We start from the raw sequence: 21,066 nt of genomic DNA on the forward strand, positions 1-21,066 counted from the left end.
GCTAAACGGGTTAACACAACCCAGAAAACTGCTACCATAGTAGCTGTAACTTGGAGCCAAGATCACAAAGCAGGGTCAGGTCACCCTGATGTGAGCAGAGAAAGGACATCTTAGGAATACTGGTCTTCTCCTGTCTTCTTCTCATTGACTTGGGTGGTGGAATGCATGAGCAGGGGACACAAAAGCTCGACTTGTGAAGAACTCAGGTCACATCAATCACTTCCTAGTCACAGACCACCGGGCGGTGTAAGACACACGTGGACAAAAAAAAAAAACAGGTAATGTGTGTGGGGATGTCTTTTTTCTAAGGGACTTGGGCTCCTCTTCATTCCTAAGCTACCACCAAAGCGAACAGCACTTCACTTAGGACAGAACTGAAGACTTGAGGAGCTAATGGACCTGACCAAGGTCATGAGAAGGGCAAGTAACAAAATAGGACAAGATCCCATGTCCTCTGACTCACAGACCCCCTGCCAGTCAGTGTGCAAGAGAAGGGGTGAATGTTCCAGGGGATGAATGCCCCAGCTTTGAATAGCAGTCACGTCCCGGGCAGAGGACTGCACTCATCAGAGTCAAGTACTTTCCCTACAGGACAGCAGCCCTTGCTGCAGGGGAGAGTGGAGCAGAGCCTGAGAGAAGGCACAGATGCACCAGTCACAGATGGGACAGCCATGGGGGAAATACTACAGGACACTGCCTGGGACCGAGTGGGCACAGATGGGACAGCTCAGTAAAACAGCTGAAAAGAAGCTAGATCCAAAGCCTATTTCAGGAAAGAGAAAACCAAGAAAGGACCAAGAGCAAAGATAAATCCTCCTAAGGTACCTGCACTTTCTCCCAGGGAAGACCACTTGATACCCACATACATTGAATCAGCAGCTCCCTCCAGCTGGTTGAGAGACTGCAGCTCATGATCTTTCCCTCTCTATAAGTCCTTTCTTTGAGGCATTAAAATTTCATGTAACTTTCTAACCGATAGATAAGGGCGGGGTGGGGGGGACAATAATGATAAACCACATCCGCTAACATTTATCAAGTACGTTCTAGGTGTCGGGCACTGGGCTTAGTGCTCTACAGATCTGGCTCATTGTTATGCCCATGTTACAGAACAGGAAACTGAGGCTTAGCAAGCTGAATTTGCTCAAGGTCTGTCCCCTGGTAAACATGCAGAGCCAGCATGTGAAGAAGGCTGTCAGAGAAACAGGCCAGAGCAAGCAATGGGGACTAAGGCCAGGATGCTTGCTTTCTAATTCTTACCTACAACGACTTGCTTTGTGAGTTTTTCTTCACTTTCCCTAAGTGTTATGTCCTTGACCAGTCTGCCTCCAGATAAAGCAGTGGGAGGCCCACAAACACAAAGCTCTGTCGGCCCCTTAGATGAAAAGGGCGACTTCTCAAGTGGCCACATGGCTTCCTGGAGTAAATCTGGGTAAAAATATCCATTTGGTAAGGTCACACGGCATTAGAGTGAGCAATGACTCTCATAAACAAGGGTTCACACTTTGCACACAACTCAGTTAACCCTGGCTTCAAATGAAACTGGAAAAGTAAGAGGACAGAAAAATAAAGGGGAAGAGAAATGCCCCTCCCTATATGCAGCCTATGAGGTACAATAAGCTAACATTATTTTTATTTTTTATTTTTTTATTTTTTTATTTTTTTTTTAAGATTTTATTTATTTATTTGACAGACAGATCACAAGTAGGCAGAGAGGCAGGCAGAGAGAGAGAGGAGGAAGCAGGCTCCCTGCTGAGCAGAGAGCCTGATGCGGGGCTCGATCCCAGGACTCTGGGATCATGACCCGAGCCGAAGGCAGCGGCTTTAACCCACTGAGCCACCCAGGCGCCCCAGCTAACATTATTTTTAAAGATTCATTTATTTACCTGAGAGAGAAAGAGAGAGAGAGAGAGAGAAAATGAGCAGGAGGGGCAAAGGGTAAAGGAGAGAATCCCAAGCCGACTTCATGCTGAGCGCGGAGCCTGATGCAGGGCTTGATCCTGTGATCCTGAGATCACAACCCGACCCAAACCAAGAGTCAGACGCTCAAATGACTGCACCACCGAGAAGGCCCAGTATGCTGACATTTCTGAAGAGGTTTCTGGAGGAAATTCGCAAACAGCATTGTCTTGAACTAAGATGCAAAGAGAGTTCGTGTTCCAAGAGAGCACAGCAAGAGCACAGGCATTTAAATCCCACAGAGGACTCCAGGTTCTGCTCAATCTTGTCTCACAAGGCCCCTTGACTAGTTCTGCGATTAGGAAGAGGGAGAGCCAGGGGGGCCATCTTTTTATAACTCAGGAGCTCAGGGGGAAAAAGAAACAAAAACTGGTTCCCTAGAAGATCTAAACCAGGGACCTTTTGTTAATCCATTTCAAGCTGCGGAAAGACACGAGAGCAGCTCATACCAGTAAAGGAACAACCGTGATCTTGGAGACCAGTGATTAGAGAAGTGCCTGGGACTTTCCCTGGGTGTTTCTGGGAGTCTCACTCCAGTAGCATGCGCTGTCCCCATGCATTTCCTTCTCTCAGTAAGCCTCAGGAAGGTGGCTTTCAGAGGCAGCATGTAGGTGGTCACGAGCCTTGTAGCCAATGCTAGAAACCAGGGGTGGTGTGTCCCTGCTCCAGCCGCTTTTGAGACTGGCGGGGGACCCCCGGCACCTGTGTGGTTTGCTGGCAGGTGGCAGTGACAGCTCCTGCAGGTATGTTTCCTCTGCCACCTGTGGGAGTGCTGCCAGCAGGGCCGGGGGAATCTGTGAAATCCTGCTGAGCCCCCAGAAGAAGCGGGGGGGGGGGGAGGCCGTCCCTGCAGACACCAAAGCTACGCCAGAGCAGTTTGTCTCCCGGGGGAGTGCTTGGCAGAGAAGCCACACGGGAGAAAGCCGTGCTCCCACGTCATGTTCTGAGGTCTAACAGGGTGTTCAGAATTGTATCTCCCTTTCCTTTAAGTGGAATAAAAACTAAGACTAATAGCAAAGGTTTCATCAGCGAAGCTTCTGAGCTTCCAGAAGCTATGAGATGACAACACAGAGAACTGTGATGGTCCAGGCTGGAAGTATGAGTAGGGAACAATGATTAGGACAATTCTAATGAGGCAGATAAGGGGTATCAGCTATGATACAGAAGAGGATAGAGACAACCATTTATAAATAACCCAGATACAAACAGCCCTGCGTTGGAACGCTTGTCCCTACTTCTTCCCCCAAAGGACTAGAAACTTCCCACTAGCACCACTCCCATTGAGGGAATGGCCTGAATCCAGGCTGAGATGCTGGCCACCAGAACACAAGCCCAAGGGGGATTCTGCTTTGTGGGGAGTACTGTGTACAAAATGCTTTATGTCAAAAGCTGCTTTTCATAACAGCTCAAGGCAAGAACTGTTGTGTCTTCCCACCTTATGCAGAGAGCCGAGAGCTAGAGGGCTATTCCAAGCCTCCAGGCTATTGTTACCAAAGAATGGCAAGCTGACTTCCTTTCAACTGTCCTTCTGCAGACTCCTGAGCCATCACAGAACGGAAAGAGCCTTTCAGTTATCTTGTCTCTGTATTATTAAAGTGCAATACAATATTACAGCATAATATGTTAACATCACACGGTACACTCCTATTATAAAACAGCTCACTAATAATAGACTTTGTTATTCTGAAGGTCAGATCGTGTCCCCATACACAAAAGGTCTAGCAGGCATTTCTTTCATTACAACACAGACGATCCTGAAAAGCAAAGTTACCGTAAAACGTCCTTCTTCTTTATGGCATTCTGCTCAAACCCTACAATAGCTCCCATGTCCCAGAGTCAAGGCCAAGGGTGCATGGCCCAAGTCTGACAACACAAATTTATTGAATGAAAAGACTGAGTCTTGGTATTCAAGGCTATCACCTGCACCTTCTCTATCTTCACAGCCTTATCTTCCATAAATTCCATACACAAATCTCCCAGACTCTCACACCCTTTCCTGCCATTTCCCGATTCTACACCATTACTCACGCTACTCAGACACTATTATTCTTACTGTAGTTATATGCTCAGACGGGAATACCCTGCTTCTTAGAGGTGGACTTCTCGGAGTCTTTATTTCACATTCAGTTTCAAGCCTGTATTTCTAGAATTTCCTTTCTGTCTTCCTCATTTGCCATTTCTAATCTACTACTTTGTATTAGGAGTTCTCTTTTCATATTTGTGAGTCATTTAATTTTACAATGAGAAAACGAGCTCCTTCACACTGTTACTGCTTGCATTTATATATACTTTGGATCACTGTTTCTCACGCTTTAATGTGCAAACCACTGGAGTTCAGCGGTGTGGCATGGGGGTCTGAGATCCTGCATTTCTTACACATGGGCCACACTTTGAGCAGTAAGGCTTTGGACTTTACAAAGTTCTTATAATTCTGCACCACATACAAGATTCTTAGCCCTTCCTTCTGTGAGGCCAAAGACTCCTAGGGAAGTAACCTCCCCTGGTTCCTACACAGCGGGGCCAGGAGAAGGTCACTGGTCCTTAGACTGCTTTTCCCTTAGGGAGCTACTTTCCTTAGGGATGAGCCTCAATCTTCTAGTTCTTCCTTCTCTTCTTGGCCTCAAGATGAGAGCGCTGCGTGTGGTGGGTACTTGGAAGACAGCGGTTTCCTAAGCTCAGTGTCAGAGGGGGCCTTCTATACTGCCCTTCTGTCCTACACATTTCCTCTGCTGTGCCTCTGAGTGACACAGAGGTCATTCTTTCTGCTGGCAACGTCTTTCCCACAGGTCTCTGAGACCAGGATTCTTTCTTTAAAACCTTGCTTTTAAACCTTTGCAGAAGGCATGAAAATATGACCCCATCTGGCTTCAGTCCTCTTGTCTTTCTAGGAAAAGACACTGACTTGCAACCTCTCTATTTCCCCAAATATGTGGCTTTAAAGTTCTCTTAGAGTACAGTGAGGTATGGATAACAGGTGCCCATAAAAGGCATGAAAGGGATTTATCAAGTTTAAAACTCTGTAAATAAAGAATATTTACATTATTCTACATACAGTTACACATATTTCTGCTGCTCTTAATTAGTTTTATCTTTTTTAGCTTTCTAAATGAAAATGGTTTCTTTTTGTGGAGTTTCAGAAATTTAGACCTAACAGGAGCCCTGATCATTCACAGAGGGAGAGATGAGGTTAAGCAAAGTCAACCCAAGATGTCACAGGTGGAAGGGGGTAGAAGCAGGGGGAGAGCTCAGGTCACCCAACCTGGAGCACCCTCTTGCCTTCTCAACGACTCCACCTCATCCTTGTCTATAAGGAAGAGAGAGTGGACCAGCACCAAGCAAAGAGGCGTACGTACAGTGGGTATTAAGTCATTGGCCTAGAACTTTCTAACAGAGAAGGATGTTGGAACTTGTATGGTCCATCCTCTAATTTTCTGATATAGATGAAGAAAGTGAAACCCAGAGAGGTCAAGCCAAGAGTCTCTAGGAGTCACAGAGCTTGTCAGGAGTGAGTCAGCTGACTCACAGTGCAGTGCTCCTTAACTCCTATGTGCGGCCAACCACGTTGGTACGTGATGTAGTTATGTGGACAGGAAATGAGAAGTACCAACGTCCCCTCAGTGTAGCCAGAGGCAATGGCCCGACTGCCATCTATTCAGGGCCATTAATGAGTGCAACTGTGCTTGGCTTTCCCAGCGTGCCTGAATTCAAAATAAATTATATTTCATTCAAGGAACAGCTAAGTCAAACTTTTGTGTCTGAGTGGTTCTCACCAAAGCATTAAGTTCAATTACACAAACAAGCAGAATGACATTTCAAATCAGAATAAAAGGATAATTCTTTAATTCATTGACTTTTCTATTCTCCCAGGGCCTGTCCATATGCAATTAGCATTTCCTCTGTAACACTGGGAAACCTTAATACGCCAACGTGCAGGGTTGGGAATCTGAGGAGAGCTTCTTAAGTTATCTGGAAGTTCACAAGTTGCATTTATGCTGTCCATACCAAATATCACCATGATTTGTCTGGACTCTTCAAAAATGATAGTATACCACCAGAGTTTCAAATATGCAAAGGATGGTTCATCTTGAGTAAGGAGGTAGAAGAGCTCAGCCAGCTCTCCCTGGATTTTCCCTCAACTCAGAGCCGGAATGTGGTGGGGAAAGGTGGGAAATTTACCATTCTCAATTTCGTAATCAGCAAAGGCAAGTTCAGAGCCTTTGTTGGTGATCAGCAGCTCCCCATTCAGTGTGAAGATCATCGAAGCATCATCCAGGTTAATCATACATCCAACCACGTCTCCTGGCTGCCACGTACGTCCAAAATACCCACTGCCTTGATGCCACCGCTGGCCCTAGGAAATAAGACCACAAGGTTAGAGGACTGGAGGTCTCAAAAACCCCCAGTCCAGCTGAAGAAATGACTCCATGAGCAATTTCTCCTAACTGGTAGTTGTACCTGGTTTCTACAAAGTACTCACTCCTCTACCAGGGACAACTCACATGGAAGAATGATCTATCTTACAAATAAATGAAACCGAGTTCCACAGGCTCATCAGAAAAGGTAGCCAGAGTCCCCCAACACCTAGCTGGCCATGACAGCAAGCAGAACTCGCTCTGGGACAAAGTGGTAAGATTTCCACACATACTAGCTGCACTGTGTTTTGTGACCTTCCTCTGGAACAGAGGCAATGGGCTCAAGTCCAAGGGCAGATATAGAAGTTACAGAAAGGATGTGGGCACACAGTCCTCCCCTTCATCAAAGCAAAGAGCAAAGTGACCATAGCTAGGTCTTGGTCACTCAATGACCTAAATTAGCCAGTGGTGCTGATGACTCACTTTGAAGCCAGAGATCCAGACACTCAGTACTTCCAATTTCCAGGGAAATGTTTGGAGCAGAGAAACTTGGACTGGGGATATGAGGACACCATCCCAACTTACCCTGCTGCCTTCAAACACAAAGGCTTGGTCATCAGCCCCCAGCTCAATGTCAGGCCGACAACCTGGCCTGGCCCAGCCAACGCGCATGTCTCCTCCGGTCACCACCTCAAACTCAAAATACCATTTTCCAGATCTCACTGCATAAGACCGCTCTACCCGGAAAAATCGAATCTTGTCGATGCTGACTTTCTCCACAGCTGGGTCAGCTATTGTGAGGAGAGCAGCAGAGGATGCAGGAGGTAAAGAGAGAACACAGGCCTTTAATAATTAGGTAGCATTCCTCAAAAGAATTTCACAACAACAAAGATGACAGACCTCCCATTACTCAACATGACATTTTGTTCCTAACAGAATAATCACCATTATCATCATATCATAATCAGAATATAAGCTAACACACCGAGTGATTACTTTGTGTAGATCCCTTACAAACTATACATAGCAACAATCCTATGAGGTCGGTAACACCGTCTTCACTTTACAGATGAAAAAATTGAGGCTCAGAAAGGTTTACTTGTTCAAGGTCACAGAGCCAATAAGCTGAGCAGATTTGAACCCAGATCTGTCTTAGGCCAAATGTATCCTCTTAATCACTTGTAATGTTACCCTAATTTGCCTATAGCACTCCTTGGGCATGGGATGACATGACATGTCCATCAGTTATGGGCTGGTGATTTTAATCAGTTTCAATTGCGAAATGAGACAACCTGGCCCCAAAGTAAGCTGACATTCACGTGTCTGGTAGATAAGAGAAATAAAGGTAACTTGGTTTTGTGACCAAATATCCCCCAAATCTCAGCTAAACTGTAGGATCATTTATTCCTTGTGGGATTGGGTCACAGAAGTGCTCACCATTAAACATGGTTCTCCTTCCTCCCCCGCTCACTTGTTAAAATAGACCATTTACTTCAGTGCTCTTTGGTACAAGTATCATTTCTAATAGTACATGTTAGACTTATTCGAAGTCAGCACTTCTGCAGAAGAGGACCAGCTGAGTCAACCAGGACCAGAATGAACAATCTCAACTCATTACCCAGTTCTTGGTCCGAAGGCTCAATGTTATAGCCATAACCAACAAATGTGCGAACAGCTTCACGAAGGCTGTCCCTATTGGACTTCTTGGTACGCTCATCCAGTAAAGCATATGGCACCAGCCGGGGATTTCTTTTATTCTTTAAATCCTGTGTGAAGCCAGAGAAAAGAGGCTCTGAGAAAATTGAGTTTGTCTTTACCAAGAGCTTGTCCCACTTACATACTGTCAGACACAATCCTGGTTCCCTCCTGTCAGCTGACCAGCTCTTCTTCCTCCTGTGCCTAGATATTTAGTAATATACTCATTTACTACTTCTCTTCAGGATTAAATGAATATAAATGGAAAGGTTTTGCTAATGTTCAAAGCTAGCATTAAAAAACACATTTTAATAATGCCAGCCTATGAAAAAAGTGAAGTGTCATGAAATTGGTTAGAAATCTCTATTCCCAAGGCAAGGCAGATGGGGATTTATGAAACTATTCCCCTGTGGAGGAGCACAACGTGATTTAAACTGTTCGAGTCTCCTCACAACAGTCTCTTCACAGAGAAACAATGCAGAGAAACACCTGTGTACCCAGAAACATCAGAAAAGGTGGCAGAACCACAGGGGGTCCATTTCCTTATAGTAGGCACACATTTGTATTAGAGTCCTCCTCAGTTCCTTAGGGAGGACTAAGACGACGATGGCAATGATTGCGGTCCTAAGTCATCATAAACAAATATGCCAGTGTTTTGAGTCCCCTTCCCCCTTTCTGCCATGATTTCCATAGCTGTGGTCTTCTTGGTTTCCAGACATGTGCACAGTTGGAGGCTAAGACATGAATATACACGTGTACACACCATTACCCTTGAACTTCCCTGATAGCAATCCAGGTACCTAAGGAGATGAGGGATTACTTTAAGGAAAGATGGTATGGCTCTTAACTCTATCTAATTCTTTACTGGGCCCTGGTTCTTAGGCTGTCTCCTGTGTAAGCCAAGAACTGTGCCCAGGAATCCTGGCCCGATGGGCTAAAGTAAGGGGCACAGGCTTCTTGGCAGACTGGTTTTGCCCCTCTCCTTCCCCTCCTGTTCACTTTCAGCAGGAAACTGAAGAAACACTGCTGACCTACTGTGTTGATTTGCGGAAGGCTTACTCTGGCCTTGGAGAGTGGCACGAAAGCTCAGCTCTCCATGAGGCAAACAGCAAGACAGGGAATGAGGGAAGAGGCAGCCAATGGGCACATACAAGGGAACACAATCATAAGTGAACCAGACTAACAAAGGAAAGGTAAGCCTTTCTGCAAAAATTGGAATTCCGCCTAGAGTTAATGTCAATGTGACCATTACAAATTCCATCCAGTCCCGATTCTATAAATAACGAGTGCACTGAGGCATGAGGGATAGAGTGCAAGGGCAGCTTCTATATTCTAATCTAATACCCACCAAAGTAAAATGGCATTTTGATGGATGACCCCATCTCCTAGCGTTTGCAGCAGGCTTGACCCGGGACTTCTCACCTGTTGGATGCCATAGGTCCATCCTTGTTTTATTCGGTCTTTGGCCCAAACGTTATGTGCATTTTCTGCAAGCTTATCCACTAAAACTTCTTGAGGAGGTAATAGCTTCACGTCAGACAGATCCAAAGGGGCTGGCTTATAGCCATTGGACATCATATAGCTACAAGGAAAAAATATATATTTTTTGGACAGATCTCTAGGACTCCCCCATTACAGATCTGAGCACATGGTAAGAATACCAGGAAAATAAGGCTTCAGTCTCAGGTTCTACCCTTTGGCAGAATGGAGAACTCAGCTCTCTTTCAAGTCCTTAGATGAAGTCCCTACCAATAATCATTTTTGCCAATGCATGTCACAGATTCCAGAGTGTTGGAGAAAGTGCCTGGTTAATGCAATCTGGCCTCATTTCTAAGAAGACTACTCATGAGCCTGACCAGTGAGGGGCATGTTCAGTGTGCTGTGTCGCTATGCACAGCCCCTTCAACCCACTTCCACAACAGCAAAGGTCACAACCAGACTGGCAAGGGCAAGATCTTGAGCCAAAAGGTTTCTTATAAATCAGTGGAGAATGGTCATTCAGCCTCAGAAAGTTAAACCCTTACTTTGGGAATTAAGAAGGAAAATCACGACCTCCAAGAATTTGTGAGCTGGAAGTGACCTTCATGGTTTTGCTGTTCAGTCCAGGAGCCACAGCCTCAAATGTCTGTAATTTGGTAGATAATTTGATAGCTCACGTGAAGACAGGAAACGGCTGAGTATGAGCCCGGGTAGATACACTGCATGAATGGAGAGGGCCAGGACACACTGCGGAGGGACTCACAAGGAGCTGATCGTAGCTATGTGAGAACAGGAGTCTGGAGGAACTCATGGTCCCAGAGCCACCACGTGCCCACCTCACAGCCAGAACCTCAATGTGCTGACTTGCAGACCAGGGCTCTGTCTACACAGGAACTGCCGAGCAGTCTAAGACGCAGGGTCTGCTATAGGCCTTAAACACTGCCCATTATCCACCTTTGTGGGATGCCCGATCCTGGGCAGAGTCAGCATGGGCTGACTGCTGAGCGCTGACCCCAGCAGCCCGACCAGCAGGTCACTCCTCCAGCCTCTGCCTCACAGACGTGCGGCTCCCAGCATCTGGAGTTGCCTCTATGAGTGGTGCTTGACAGCTTAGGAGCTTCACAGGGAAGAAGGGGAAGACAAGCATTTGATTAAAGCTGACACTGCCTTGGCTCCGAGGTAATCATGACACCTGGGTGTGAGTGCATGTGCCCCCAAGGCTGGTGCATGGAGGGCGAGCGAGTGAGCCAGGGGACGTGCCAGGGAACGCACACCTGAGCGCGTGAGAACGTGCGTCTCTCTGTGATTGTCCAGGTGAGAGGGAGAACAGGGCACAGGCAGATTTAGGGGCCCAAGTCCATCTTGGCAAGACAACCACTTCCACAAAGGATTTATCTGGCTGGCCCAATGCCAGAGGAGTGAATCTTCGCTGTGGCTACCAACCATTTTCAAGTTCCATGCCAGCTAGTGTTCTTGCAGGCCAAAGGCTCTCTATACCTCCCCCCACCCCCCGAAAGCCACATCTCCAGGCTTAGAACTAACAATAGCAGTGCAGGTCCTCACGGAAGGAGCGAAAGAGGGAAAGCCTGGAAACACCTGAACTGTGGCAAACTTCTGTCTGGAATTTCCAAAAAAGCCGTCCTCAACGGGCACTACCGAGCATCTGGGGCCATCACCTGCTTTTGTGCACGGACTTCCCATCCTCCCAGTTACAAAACTCAGACTGAAGCATGCAAGTCTTCAATCACTGAAAAAAATCACTTACTTTTTGGGCAATTTGACCTTCTTGAGATCTTCCTCAGCAGCTGGATTCACATGAGCAATATGGCACCCCAGGGCCAGGAGGGTCCTGTAACGTAACAGAGGGAGAGGACAAGGGTCCGCTGGGTGCGGGACAGCAAGAACCGTCCCCTGCATCTGGGTTGACCAGTGACAATGGTGGACGTGTTCCTTGCTATGCTAACTCCTCCTGTGGCAGGAATAATCACCACTGCCGCTCATCAGAATGCATCATGTTTTCAAGGCAAGAGACATACCTTCACAGTATTGTTATAAGGCATTAAATCACCCGCTCCCTGTTCAGTCCACATTCAATTCAATGAAACACTCACTTTAAGGTTTCAGTTGACATCTGTAGGTTATAATTCTTCTCGGTTTCAGGCAGCTTTGAAAACTCCACAAGACAGGGGTGTTGTCTTTTATTGTCATCCCGTATCTAGATGACAACATAAGGAAAAATGTAATTTGAGTTTTGACAATGGGCACTGCCCTGGAAAACAGAAAAGGAAACGCTTGGAAACATCACCCAGGCAATCCATATCAGGCAAGACAAAGACAGTTATTTGCAGATAGGCAAATAGATGATGTCCTCTCTAGCCGATGATACACAGTCCAAGTTGCTAGTGGTTTGTGTTCTGTGGATTTGTTTCTTTATTTTTCTAAATTTTTAAAAATTCAATTAGCCAACATATAGTACATCATTATTTTCAGGTGTAGTGTTCAATGATTCAACAGTTGGTTACGACACCAGTGCCCAATACATCGTGTGCCCTCCTTAACACCCATCACCCAGGTACCCCATCCTCCCACGCCCACCCTTTCTGCAACCCTCAGTTTGTTTCCCAGAGTCAAGAGTCTCTCTATGGTTTGACTCCCTCTCTGATGACTTCCCATTCTGTTTTCCCTCCCTTCTCCTACGATCTTTGGTGCTGTTTCTCATATTCCACACATGAGTGAAACCATATGATTCTGTGGATTTGTTTCTATTCAAGCGTCTGCATTCAAAATATACTCTTGCAGAGAAACAATTTTATACGTGGCAGCCATATTTCTGCCTGTCCCAAAATTCATGGAACCAAAATGCTCCCACACTTGGTAGCCTTCTTCAGAAAATAAAGGACCACAGAAGCTGTCCAACAGAAATACAAAGTCAGCCACCAATGTGAACCACATTTATAATTTCAAATTTTCTAGTAGCCACATGAGAAGAGCAAAAATAAACAGGTGAAGTTCATCTTAGTAATATATTTCATTTAACTAGATATCTAAAAATATTATCATTTAACGAGCCCGAGAAATCATTTCAAGTCTGAGAAATCATTTTTGAGTCATTCTATATTAGCTTTTCATAGCAAGTCTTCCAAATCCAGTGCATTTGAGAATTACAGCACATTTCAAGTCAGACGAGTCACATTTCAAGGGCTCCATAGTCCCTTGTGGCTCATGACTTTTGTATCGGATGGTTATAGATCCAGACATTAACTAATTAATGCATTCACTCAACAAACATTTGTTAAGTGTTTCCTACATGGTAGGTACTGAATTAGACAGCAGGAGTTCAGTGGCGAGCCAGGATAGCCCCAGGCCCATAAAGAATACAGTGTAATGGGGTAGAGAGCAGTAATAAAATAGTCATAATAATAAATGTAATATTGCAATTGTGAGTCGTTCTCCCAAGCAGAGGTCTGTGGTGTTATAAAAGCATATAGCAGGGAGGTAGTCACATAGAAGGGGAATCCTTTATGGTAGCTCCGTCAGTACCCAAGTGTTGGAGCACAGGGGCAATTTCAGTAATGAAGATGGAATGGAATGTGCATAATTTGAGGGTGTCAGGGTCATAGGAAATGCCACACCTCACCTATCCTTGTGCCTTCAGACGTGATCTTACACAAATCACAGAACAAAGTCAATTTATATCCTCTTTGAAAAATGCGTTCTAGTGCAAGAGATTCTGTAACCTCCTCTGAGTGTCTATTAATCTTCGTGATCATCTGAAAACTGTATCAAACAAATTCTGACCCAAAACAATGAATCAGCCTTTTTTTTGGGGGGGGGGCCTCTCATGCAGAGCGGACAGCTTTTTCTGAAGGGGAAAGGAATAATGAGAGTTCTGAAGGAGGTGTTGGGGAACAACTGTGCTCAATATTCCTCTAAAATGGAAACCATTCCCAAGTAAGAAGGGAGGCGAACCCCCGCTTCTGTCTGTGCAGAGCCGGCCTCCCCAGTGCCCTTGACCGCACTTAGACGACTGAGCAAGACTTGCAGCACAGGCTACACAGCGGGTAGTAAGAAGCAGTAAGTTTTGGCTCATGTGTTTTCCTCCCTCATTCGAGTCTTTCAAGAGCCCTCCCCGGTAACAAGGCCATCCAACTCTCCATCTCAGCCGGGCCACAGGAACACAGACCTTGCCAAAAGTCCAGCCAAGCTCTATTTTATTCATTCCCCAAAGCTCGTGGATGTTTTCAGCCAGTCTATCTCGGATCTTTTCTAGGTGAGGGGGCAAAACAACCTAAAAGGAAAAGGAACAAGTGTGAAGTCAGCAGTACCAGAACTAGTCGTATTGGAATCTATCATAAGAATGCATGTGGATAAGGTGCCACAGTTGAATTCACTACACGTTCCCCAGGACGGGCTGCTCCCAGAGGTTCCTTTTCCCCAGGAAGGACAGTACTGTTGCAGCCCGCCCTGCCTGACCCTTTGCTTATGCTATGCCTTCTCAGTCCTCCTTGTAGCTACTTGTGTCCTATGTTCTTCCCATGCGAATGCTTCCCTGGGCCTCCCCTCCCCTCCGTCCATGCTCTTTCCTTGGGAGATCTCACCCAGCCATAGACGGTCACTCTCAAGTCTGTATGTCTCCAGCCACGGTGTCTCCCGAAGATCACACCTACAGTTCCAATTGTCCGCAGGAGTTTCCCACCAAAGTAAACCCAACATGCTATCTAAACCAAATTCATGTCTTTCCCTCAAAACCTCTTTCCTGTTTTTCTCCTCTTTTTTTGTTGAATAACTGCCATTGCTTCAAAGCTGGAAGTCATCCTAGTGTCTTCCCTCTCGACATGACTTGGTCTCTCCCACAACACCATCAAATCAGTCACACAATTGATCGTGTTCATTTTTGAAGGATCTTTCTCAAGGGCCCCTCCTCTAATCACTCAACCTCATTATTTTCTCCTTGGACCATTGCAAGAGCTTCACAGGTGGTCTCCTCAACTGCCCACCAATCTACCCTCCACAGTGTGGCCAGAGTGATGAGTCTACAACAACAAAACCACATCAAAGCACTCTCCTCCTGGGTGTCTCCCAAGTGTTCCTTGAGCTCCTAAGACACAAACTAGATGTGTTAACCAAGTATATAGTGTCCCCCTTCACCACCTCCCAAACACATCCCCTCCCAAACACATCCCCTCCCAAACACATCCCCTCCAACCTTCTTGAAATTCTCACAGAAGGTCACCGTATTTCACAGTTCTGTGTCCTTGTACTTGCAACACTTACCCTTATTAATCCCCCCACAACACACATAACATGTGTACACACACACACACACACACACACACACACACACACATCTCTCTACACCATATAACAGATAACTGGACACTCTCCTAGACCAGCCTCTAGATGGGAATCTCTGAGCCCCTTTCCAGCTAGGCTCTATCCCTGGGCCTTGTTCTCCAGACTCCAGTTGTAGAAAGGATCCCGCTAAATCAGTTTGGTGAGAATCCACCACCCTAGATATCTGATCACCCCCCATCTCTGTGTCTGATCAAACTTCCTCCTGTCTCATCACCCCCCAGGGGATATCAGATTGCCTTCTATCTGTCCTGCCTTCAAACAGAATTCTGTGAGATCAGTTTAGCAAGAATCCATCCCAACCCCCAAGGTTTCTCTTAGTAATTTCCCTTCCACTAACTTGCCCCACTTCCCCAACTTGCTCTCCTTGGCTGTAAATCCCACTTGTTCTTACTGTACTCAGAACTGAGCCCGGCTCTACACTAAAGTTCCTTTCCCCTTTTTATTTAGCTCCTAAGTAAGATCTGTTTTTACTGCATTAACCGTTGTCCCAGTCTGGTTTTAATCCAAACACCTTCAATATCCATTCTTCTAAATTTAGCTCAACTTCCCTTTGGGAAGTCTTCCCCAATTACCTTCAGGGAGAATTTCTCTGTGTGTTCCTGGCACTTTGCTCATCTCTCTCCATAGAGGTCACACCCTGGGGGCCCAAGTTGTTCTCCTTTCCTTCCTCCTATTTTTAAAAATTTACTACTATTATGACAGCAATAATGATAATAATAATTATTCTCATGTTTATTCATCGGCAACTTTTAAGAAATAGGAGATTTCTGTAAAAAAGTCCTGATTTCTAGTTTGTTTTGATCCCTTGAAAGATCACTAACACTGGGCTCACACTTTTGCCTGGCAGTTATCAGCTGGAGGGCCTGTGCATTTGGCCTACTTCATGTCTGCATCATCTGCCAGGGCCTTGCAATCCTCACTCTATCAGTAAGGTTATTAGTGTTCCCACTATTACAAAAATCTTGATTTTTTTTTTTTTTTGAGGGGGACAACTCTGGGAGAAAATTATTTTTTTTAGTAAAAAAAGTATATCAAATATCATATATAAAGAGATCATGGAGAAAAACAGCAATAACATATTTAACTCATGCATTATAATCACTATCTGCCTTTCAATGAAAGACATTTAAAAAATCAACTTATCATCACAGAGTCAAAGTTAATAACTGGAATGACGTTTCAATAAAGAGCAAAATGGGGGAAACTATGAGCGAACAAATTGTAACTGTATCTGGGTTTTACTGGTCAACCAAGGTAATTTTTAAACTTAGTGCTCCTTAGGTGATCACAGACTTAAAGGAGATTTGCACGAGGGCGGAAACACATCCTTCGATAAAAAGAGAAAATGTGGAAAGAGGCCACCAAGGGAACCCCAAATCATCATTTTAGTGACCTCAATTGGTGGTTACCTTGCACAGAGTAACACTGGCTTGCTAACTGTCTTGGGGTATCTGGGACTGGGCTGCCTGGAGCTGGGCTCCCTCTTCCTAGGGCTCAGCCAGAGGCTGGGGGCTTCAAGCCCCGGGTGCAGGTAGTACCTCGGACATGGCTCCAGTCAGTAATACTTCGCCTGCAAACTGGTTACTGTGCCTGAGGGAGGTTGGAGTCAACTCCGTACATATTTAACTTCTCCTCTGACAATAATTTCCCAGAATGCTAGGTCCTAAAAAATTACAAGGCCTCATTCAAGATGATAAATTGTACCTTTCCTACAAGACCTTGCCTATTATTTGATTCCCTGGGAACATCTCCCTAGTTTCAGGGTCCGTGCAGATTCAACTGTGGGTCTGGACCTCAAAGGTTCTTCTGGCTTGCTGATTTATCTGAGATCTTCGATTTTTCAGATCTTCAGTTCTGCATGTGTGGACGCTTCTCCCACTCTTTGGTCAAGTCTTCCTTTCCTCCCTCATCAAAACTTCCCCTCGTTTTTTTGAGGCCCACTCCTTCCAGGAGACTTTTCCTCACACTCGTTTCTGATGATTCAGTGAGGGGGTGGTGCAGAGAAGTAAGGATCGTGCTCACGTTCTCCCCTCACTTGGGGTCCGGTAGCCTTGTGTTCATGTGAAAGCTAGTTTAGTACTTTGGCCCTCAAGCTTCATATGTAGGAAACACAGGAACGAGAGGGTCCAATTCCCAGGATCATCTCTGGCCCACCAACTCCTCCCCAGTTTCCTATCAACCTTCTTAACGGCAACTACTTTCAAGGTGTTACACCGGGCTGAGTGAGGCAGGCGGGGAAATGTTGCTCTTTCCACTCTAAGCGAATACACAATAATGAGCTGCGGAAGGTATGAAGCAAATTCAGGAACATGAACACATGGCAGAAATGTAATAGGTTCACATGAATATTATGGGGAAGTAACATGCTGGAGACCTTCTACAGGTCAAGAGAGCTATCTATATTCCTACAAACTATCAACCCAGTGAGCCTCAGAGACAAGGTCCCTTGTCATTGATTTTAGAATAGTGACTTGAATAGCACTGGTGTGGAGGAAATACCCAAAGCTGTTGTTTATGCCCCTTATCTTGAGCACGTGAGTATGTCTCTCTCAAAACAGAAACCCTGGGAAGGGAAAAAAATGTCCATTTACTAGCACTTTCCCCTCATATGTACTATCTCATTTCCTTGAGTTTTATTTCCAACTCTTCTCCTATGCACTCTCCTTCCTCTAAGCATCCAGCCACAGGAGAATGTTTATTTCTACCTGTCCCTACTTTTTTTTCTTTTTAAAGTTTTTATTTAAATTCCAGCTAGTTAGCATACAATGTTATATTAGTTTCTGTTGTACAATACAGCGATTCAGTGACTCCGTACATCACCTGGGGCTCATCATGGTAAGTGTGCTCTTCACCTGCACCAACCCTCCCACCTCCCTTCTGGGCACCACCACTGTGTTCTGTATAGTTGAGAGTCTGTTTCTCAGTTTGCCTTTCTTTTCCCCCTTTGCTTGTTTGTTTTATTTCTTAAATTCTACATATGAGTGAGATCATATGGTATTTGTTGCCCTCTGACTTATTTTGCTTAGTGTAATACCCTCTAGCTCCATCCACGTTGTTGGAAAGGGCAAGATTTCACCCTTCTTTATGGGTGAGTAATACTGCATCACACACATACACACACACCACCTCTTCTTTACTCATCAGTTGATGGACACTGGAGCTATTTCTATAACTCACCCTTGGATGCCCCTCCCTATTTAAATTTATTAAAGGCCCTGGTTGAATTCTATCCTAACTGGACTTCTAGAAATATTCCAGCCCAACAGGTGTCCCTAGCACATATTTGTGCTACAGTTCATTTTGCGTTTATTACATTCAGAATTAGAAAACAATAATACATTTGCTTTTTACCTCTTCGACGTGGTTGCGAATTCCCAGAGAGTACTGCATGTCTGTGCCTATACCTCACAGAGCCCTGCCTGTAGCAAGTGATCAACTTGTTCTCTGAGAAATCCTTAAAGAGCTCAATCTATACATATGGTGGAAACACAAAGAACAGCTGTTCATATGACATGACAATGATATGCAATGGACAGGAATGGCTCAAAGACAACACAGAGAGAAGGATTTAGCCCTACGACTTCATTTCTGTGGGTTATCTCCTGCTGGCAGCTGGAACCTACCTGACTGGTGTCGATGGGGCATGGGATGAAGGAGGCTTGGGAGAGGGACTGGGTGGTACCCAGCAGATCTCTAATGCCTTCCGCATCACGTTTATATTCTTTCACAGGCTCCAATCTCATCTTTTCTTTTGGAAGTAAGGCTTCATAGCAAGGGGCATAGCCGGAGGGAGGCAGGAACTTAAATTCTCCATGACGTCCACCCATCAGGAAACGTACTCTGTAGCATTTGGAGAGACCAGGAAGAGAGAGGTTAAAAAAAGAAATCCCAGCCCCAGTAAGTAAAAATTCAAGATCAGCCACCCCACCCCCAAATTATTTGTTGGGAAGTGCCTGAATTTGGGTTTAGTGTAGCGAACAATGGAAAGTATGCAATAAGGCAGCGGAGAGAAGGGTCAGCTAAGTTCTTCAAAGTTAATTTATACAGAAATATCACTAGACTTTACAAATCATGTTTTCCCTTACTCTAGTAGACAAGTCATTATTGCAGATATTATTACTAGAGTACTGAAAAGAGTAATGGTGATGATGATATTGTCCTCCAAAGAGGTCATACTAAAAGTACAGCATGAGGACTTCAAGTCTTTTTACTCGAGGGACATTACTCACATATCAATTAAAGAAAAGAAAACATGGCATAACTATCTGGGGGAAATAGAAAATTCTAACCTTCGGAAGCAGGCCAAAGATGAAGTAATACCAGACTATGAAACACAAATGTTACATATGCCAGGTGCTATTACCTGAAGGGATACCCGGCAGACGCTGCAGTTCCCCAAAGCAGCCATATGAGGGCGACTCTGAAGAGGCATTGGCACGTGGCCACAGCCATAGGAAACCAACCGCCATCAAGCGTTTGCTCACTGGGGTACCAGTGCCTCTCTCAGGGGTACCATGACCCTGCTGGCATCCAAGCCTGACACTCGGTCCGCTCCAGCAGTGCCTGCAGAGACCTCCCAGGAAAGGGGAAAGACACCTGGGGGCTCACAGGAATGGCAGGCACTGATCTCCAGTGTACTGAAGTCTTTCAATATGTTAATTCAGCATTCTGGCTGAATTTCAGCCTCACATCTAGGTTAGGTTAGGGTTACAGTTACATCCCAAAGCTCCCCTTGCAAGGAAGAGAGGACGACAGTGAAGCATTTCAAAATGACACTTCATATTCTCCAAGGTTTGTAACAAGAAATAGAGCTTTTGCAAATCAACAGCAACCATATTAATCTGAGGAGGGAATATGACCACAGTTTTAAGTAATTAAAGCACGAAAAGATATGTAGCCCTGCATGGTCAACACTCATGTCCCACAGGAAAAATCAATACATACAGAGCATCTGCTTTAACCCTCTCGCCTTCCTCCTCCCTCTGTAGAACGACAAGTTACTGAACCCATACGATGTGCTGTTCTCTGCACGGAAGACTCGGCAATGAACAAAGACTACAGTGTCCCTGGCATCACAGAGCAGGCATCCAACTAGAAAAATAGTTATAATTACTGATGGGGAGATATTGAGGATGGAATAAAGAGGGCAATGTGGAATAACTCCTGAAAGAGGGTGGCTCCTAGATTGGAATGCAGGAAGGCGTCTCTGAGGAGGAGACATGAGCTAAACCCGTGGGATAAAGAGGAGCTAAGGAGTCTAAAATCTGGAAGACTGAGCATTCCAGGCAGAGGAACAGTAAATGCCGAGGCCCTGAGGCAGGAAAGAGCCCAAGGGGCAGGAGAGAGGTGGGAGGGTGCAGTGCGAGATCAGGTAGAGTCTGTGAGTCATGGCAAGAAGAGGAGATTGTATTCTAGGTGGGAAGCTTCGGGAAGTCTTTAAAGAGAAGAAATACAAGCTGCTTCTTGCTGCGCTATGTTAAGAGATCAGCAGACCAATTAGCAGGTGTTCAGAGGCACCTGACTCCAAACTAGTCACAGTGGGAGATGAGGATAGGCTGAACCAATGTGATGATGGACAAGATGGAAAGCAGCAGCTGGGTCCCAGTTCTGTTTTGGAGTAAGGATTGTGAGGCTGGAGTGGGTACATGTGTGCGGGGACATGAGGTATGCGGAGGAAGCGTTATGACCCAGAGAAGCTCTCACAGCAAGACTCTCCACCAGACCTCACTTCCTTTCACTCGAATGTTCTGGTAGGGCAGCCTTACAAGAGAGTCTCAGTGTTGGCTGAGTAATTGTGATTGTGGAAGTGGCCTAATTATGAAACCGGAAAATAAAACTCGCTCTCCAAGTGGGAGACATTAGGTTTTTTTTTTTTCCTTCCCAATACAAATTCTTTATCCAAACAGCATTTTACAAAATGCTGTTTTAAAACTAATTATAGAAATCATACGAAACCCCCCACTTCCCATTCTGAAGTACTAAACAGTGATATAGAATTAGAACCACAATAGTCCCTTGTGAATGTTCCTACATTAAATGTTACATAATGGGGCATGATATACATGTTTTAAGAATATGAACAATGACATTAAAACAAAATTGAGTCATTAGCCTTCAATGTCACTAATTTAGTGAACCTTCAGGAAATAATGACTAAGCCTTGAAATTATTGGTTGAGAACTTCCCAGTTCCAGTAACATAGCAGACTGTGTTATTGACATGCTGAAAT

The 21,066-nt window shown here is 45.2% G+C and overlaps 1 protein-coding gene across 2 annotated transcripts in view; it reads right to left on the minus strand.

The window, feature by feature from the left end:
* The window catches only part of RYR3 (ryanodine receptor 3), a gene marked incomplete at its 5' end in the record, with an annotated part of 503,048 nt that overhangs the window by 186,672 nt on the left and 295,310 nt on the right, over window positions 1-21,066 (minus strand). For both annotated transcript variants that reach the window (XM_080809903.1, XM_080809904.1), the window contains 8 exons: window positions 6,133-6,307; window positions 6,894-7,099; window positions 7,927-8,074; window positions 9,426-9,585; window positions 11,248-11,331; window positions 11,594-11,697; window positions 13,666-13,770; window positions 18,461-18,677. In XM_080809903.1, coding sequence (XP_080666029.1) covers window positions 6,133-6,307; window positions 6,894-7,099; window positions 7,927-8,074; window positions 9,426-9,585; window positions 11,248-11,331; window positions 11,594-11,697; window positions 13,666-13,770; window positions 18,461-18,677 — 1,199 coding nt within the window. The remainder of the gene's footprint in view (window positions 1-6,132; window positions 6,308-6,893; window positions 7,100-7,926; window positions 8,075-9,425; window positions 9,586-11,247; window positions 11,332-11,593; window positions 11,698-13,665; window positions 13,771-18,460; window positions 18,678-21,066) is intronic.

This window comes from Martes martes (assembly GCF_963455335.1).
Source record: "Martes martes genome assembly, chromosome: 7".
NCBI classification, from domain to species: Eukaryota; Metazoa; Chordata; class Mammalia; order Carnivora; family Mustelidae; genus Martes; species Martes martes.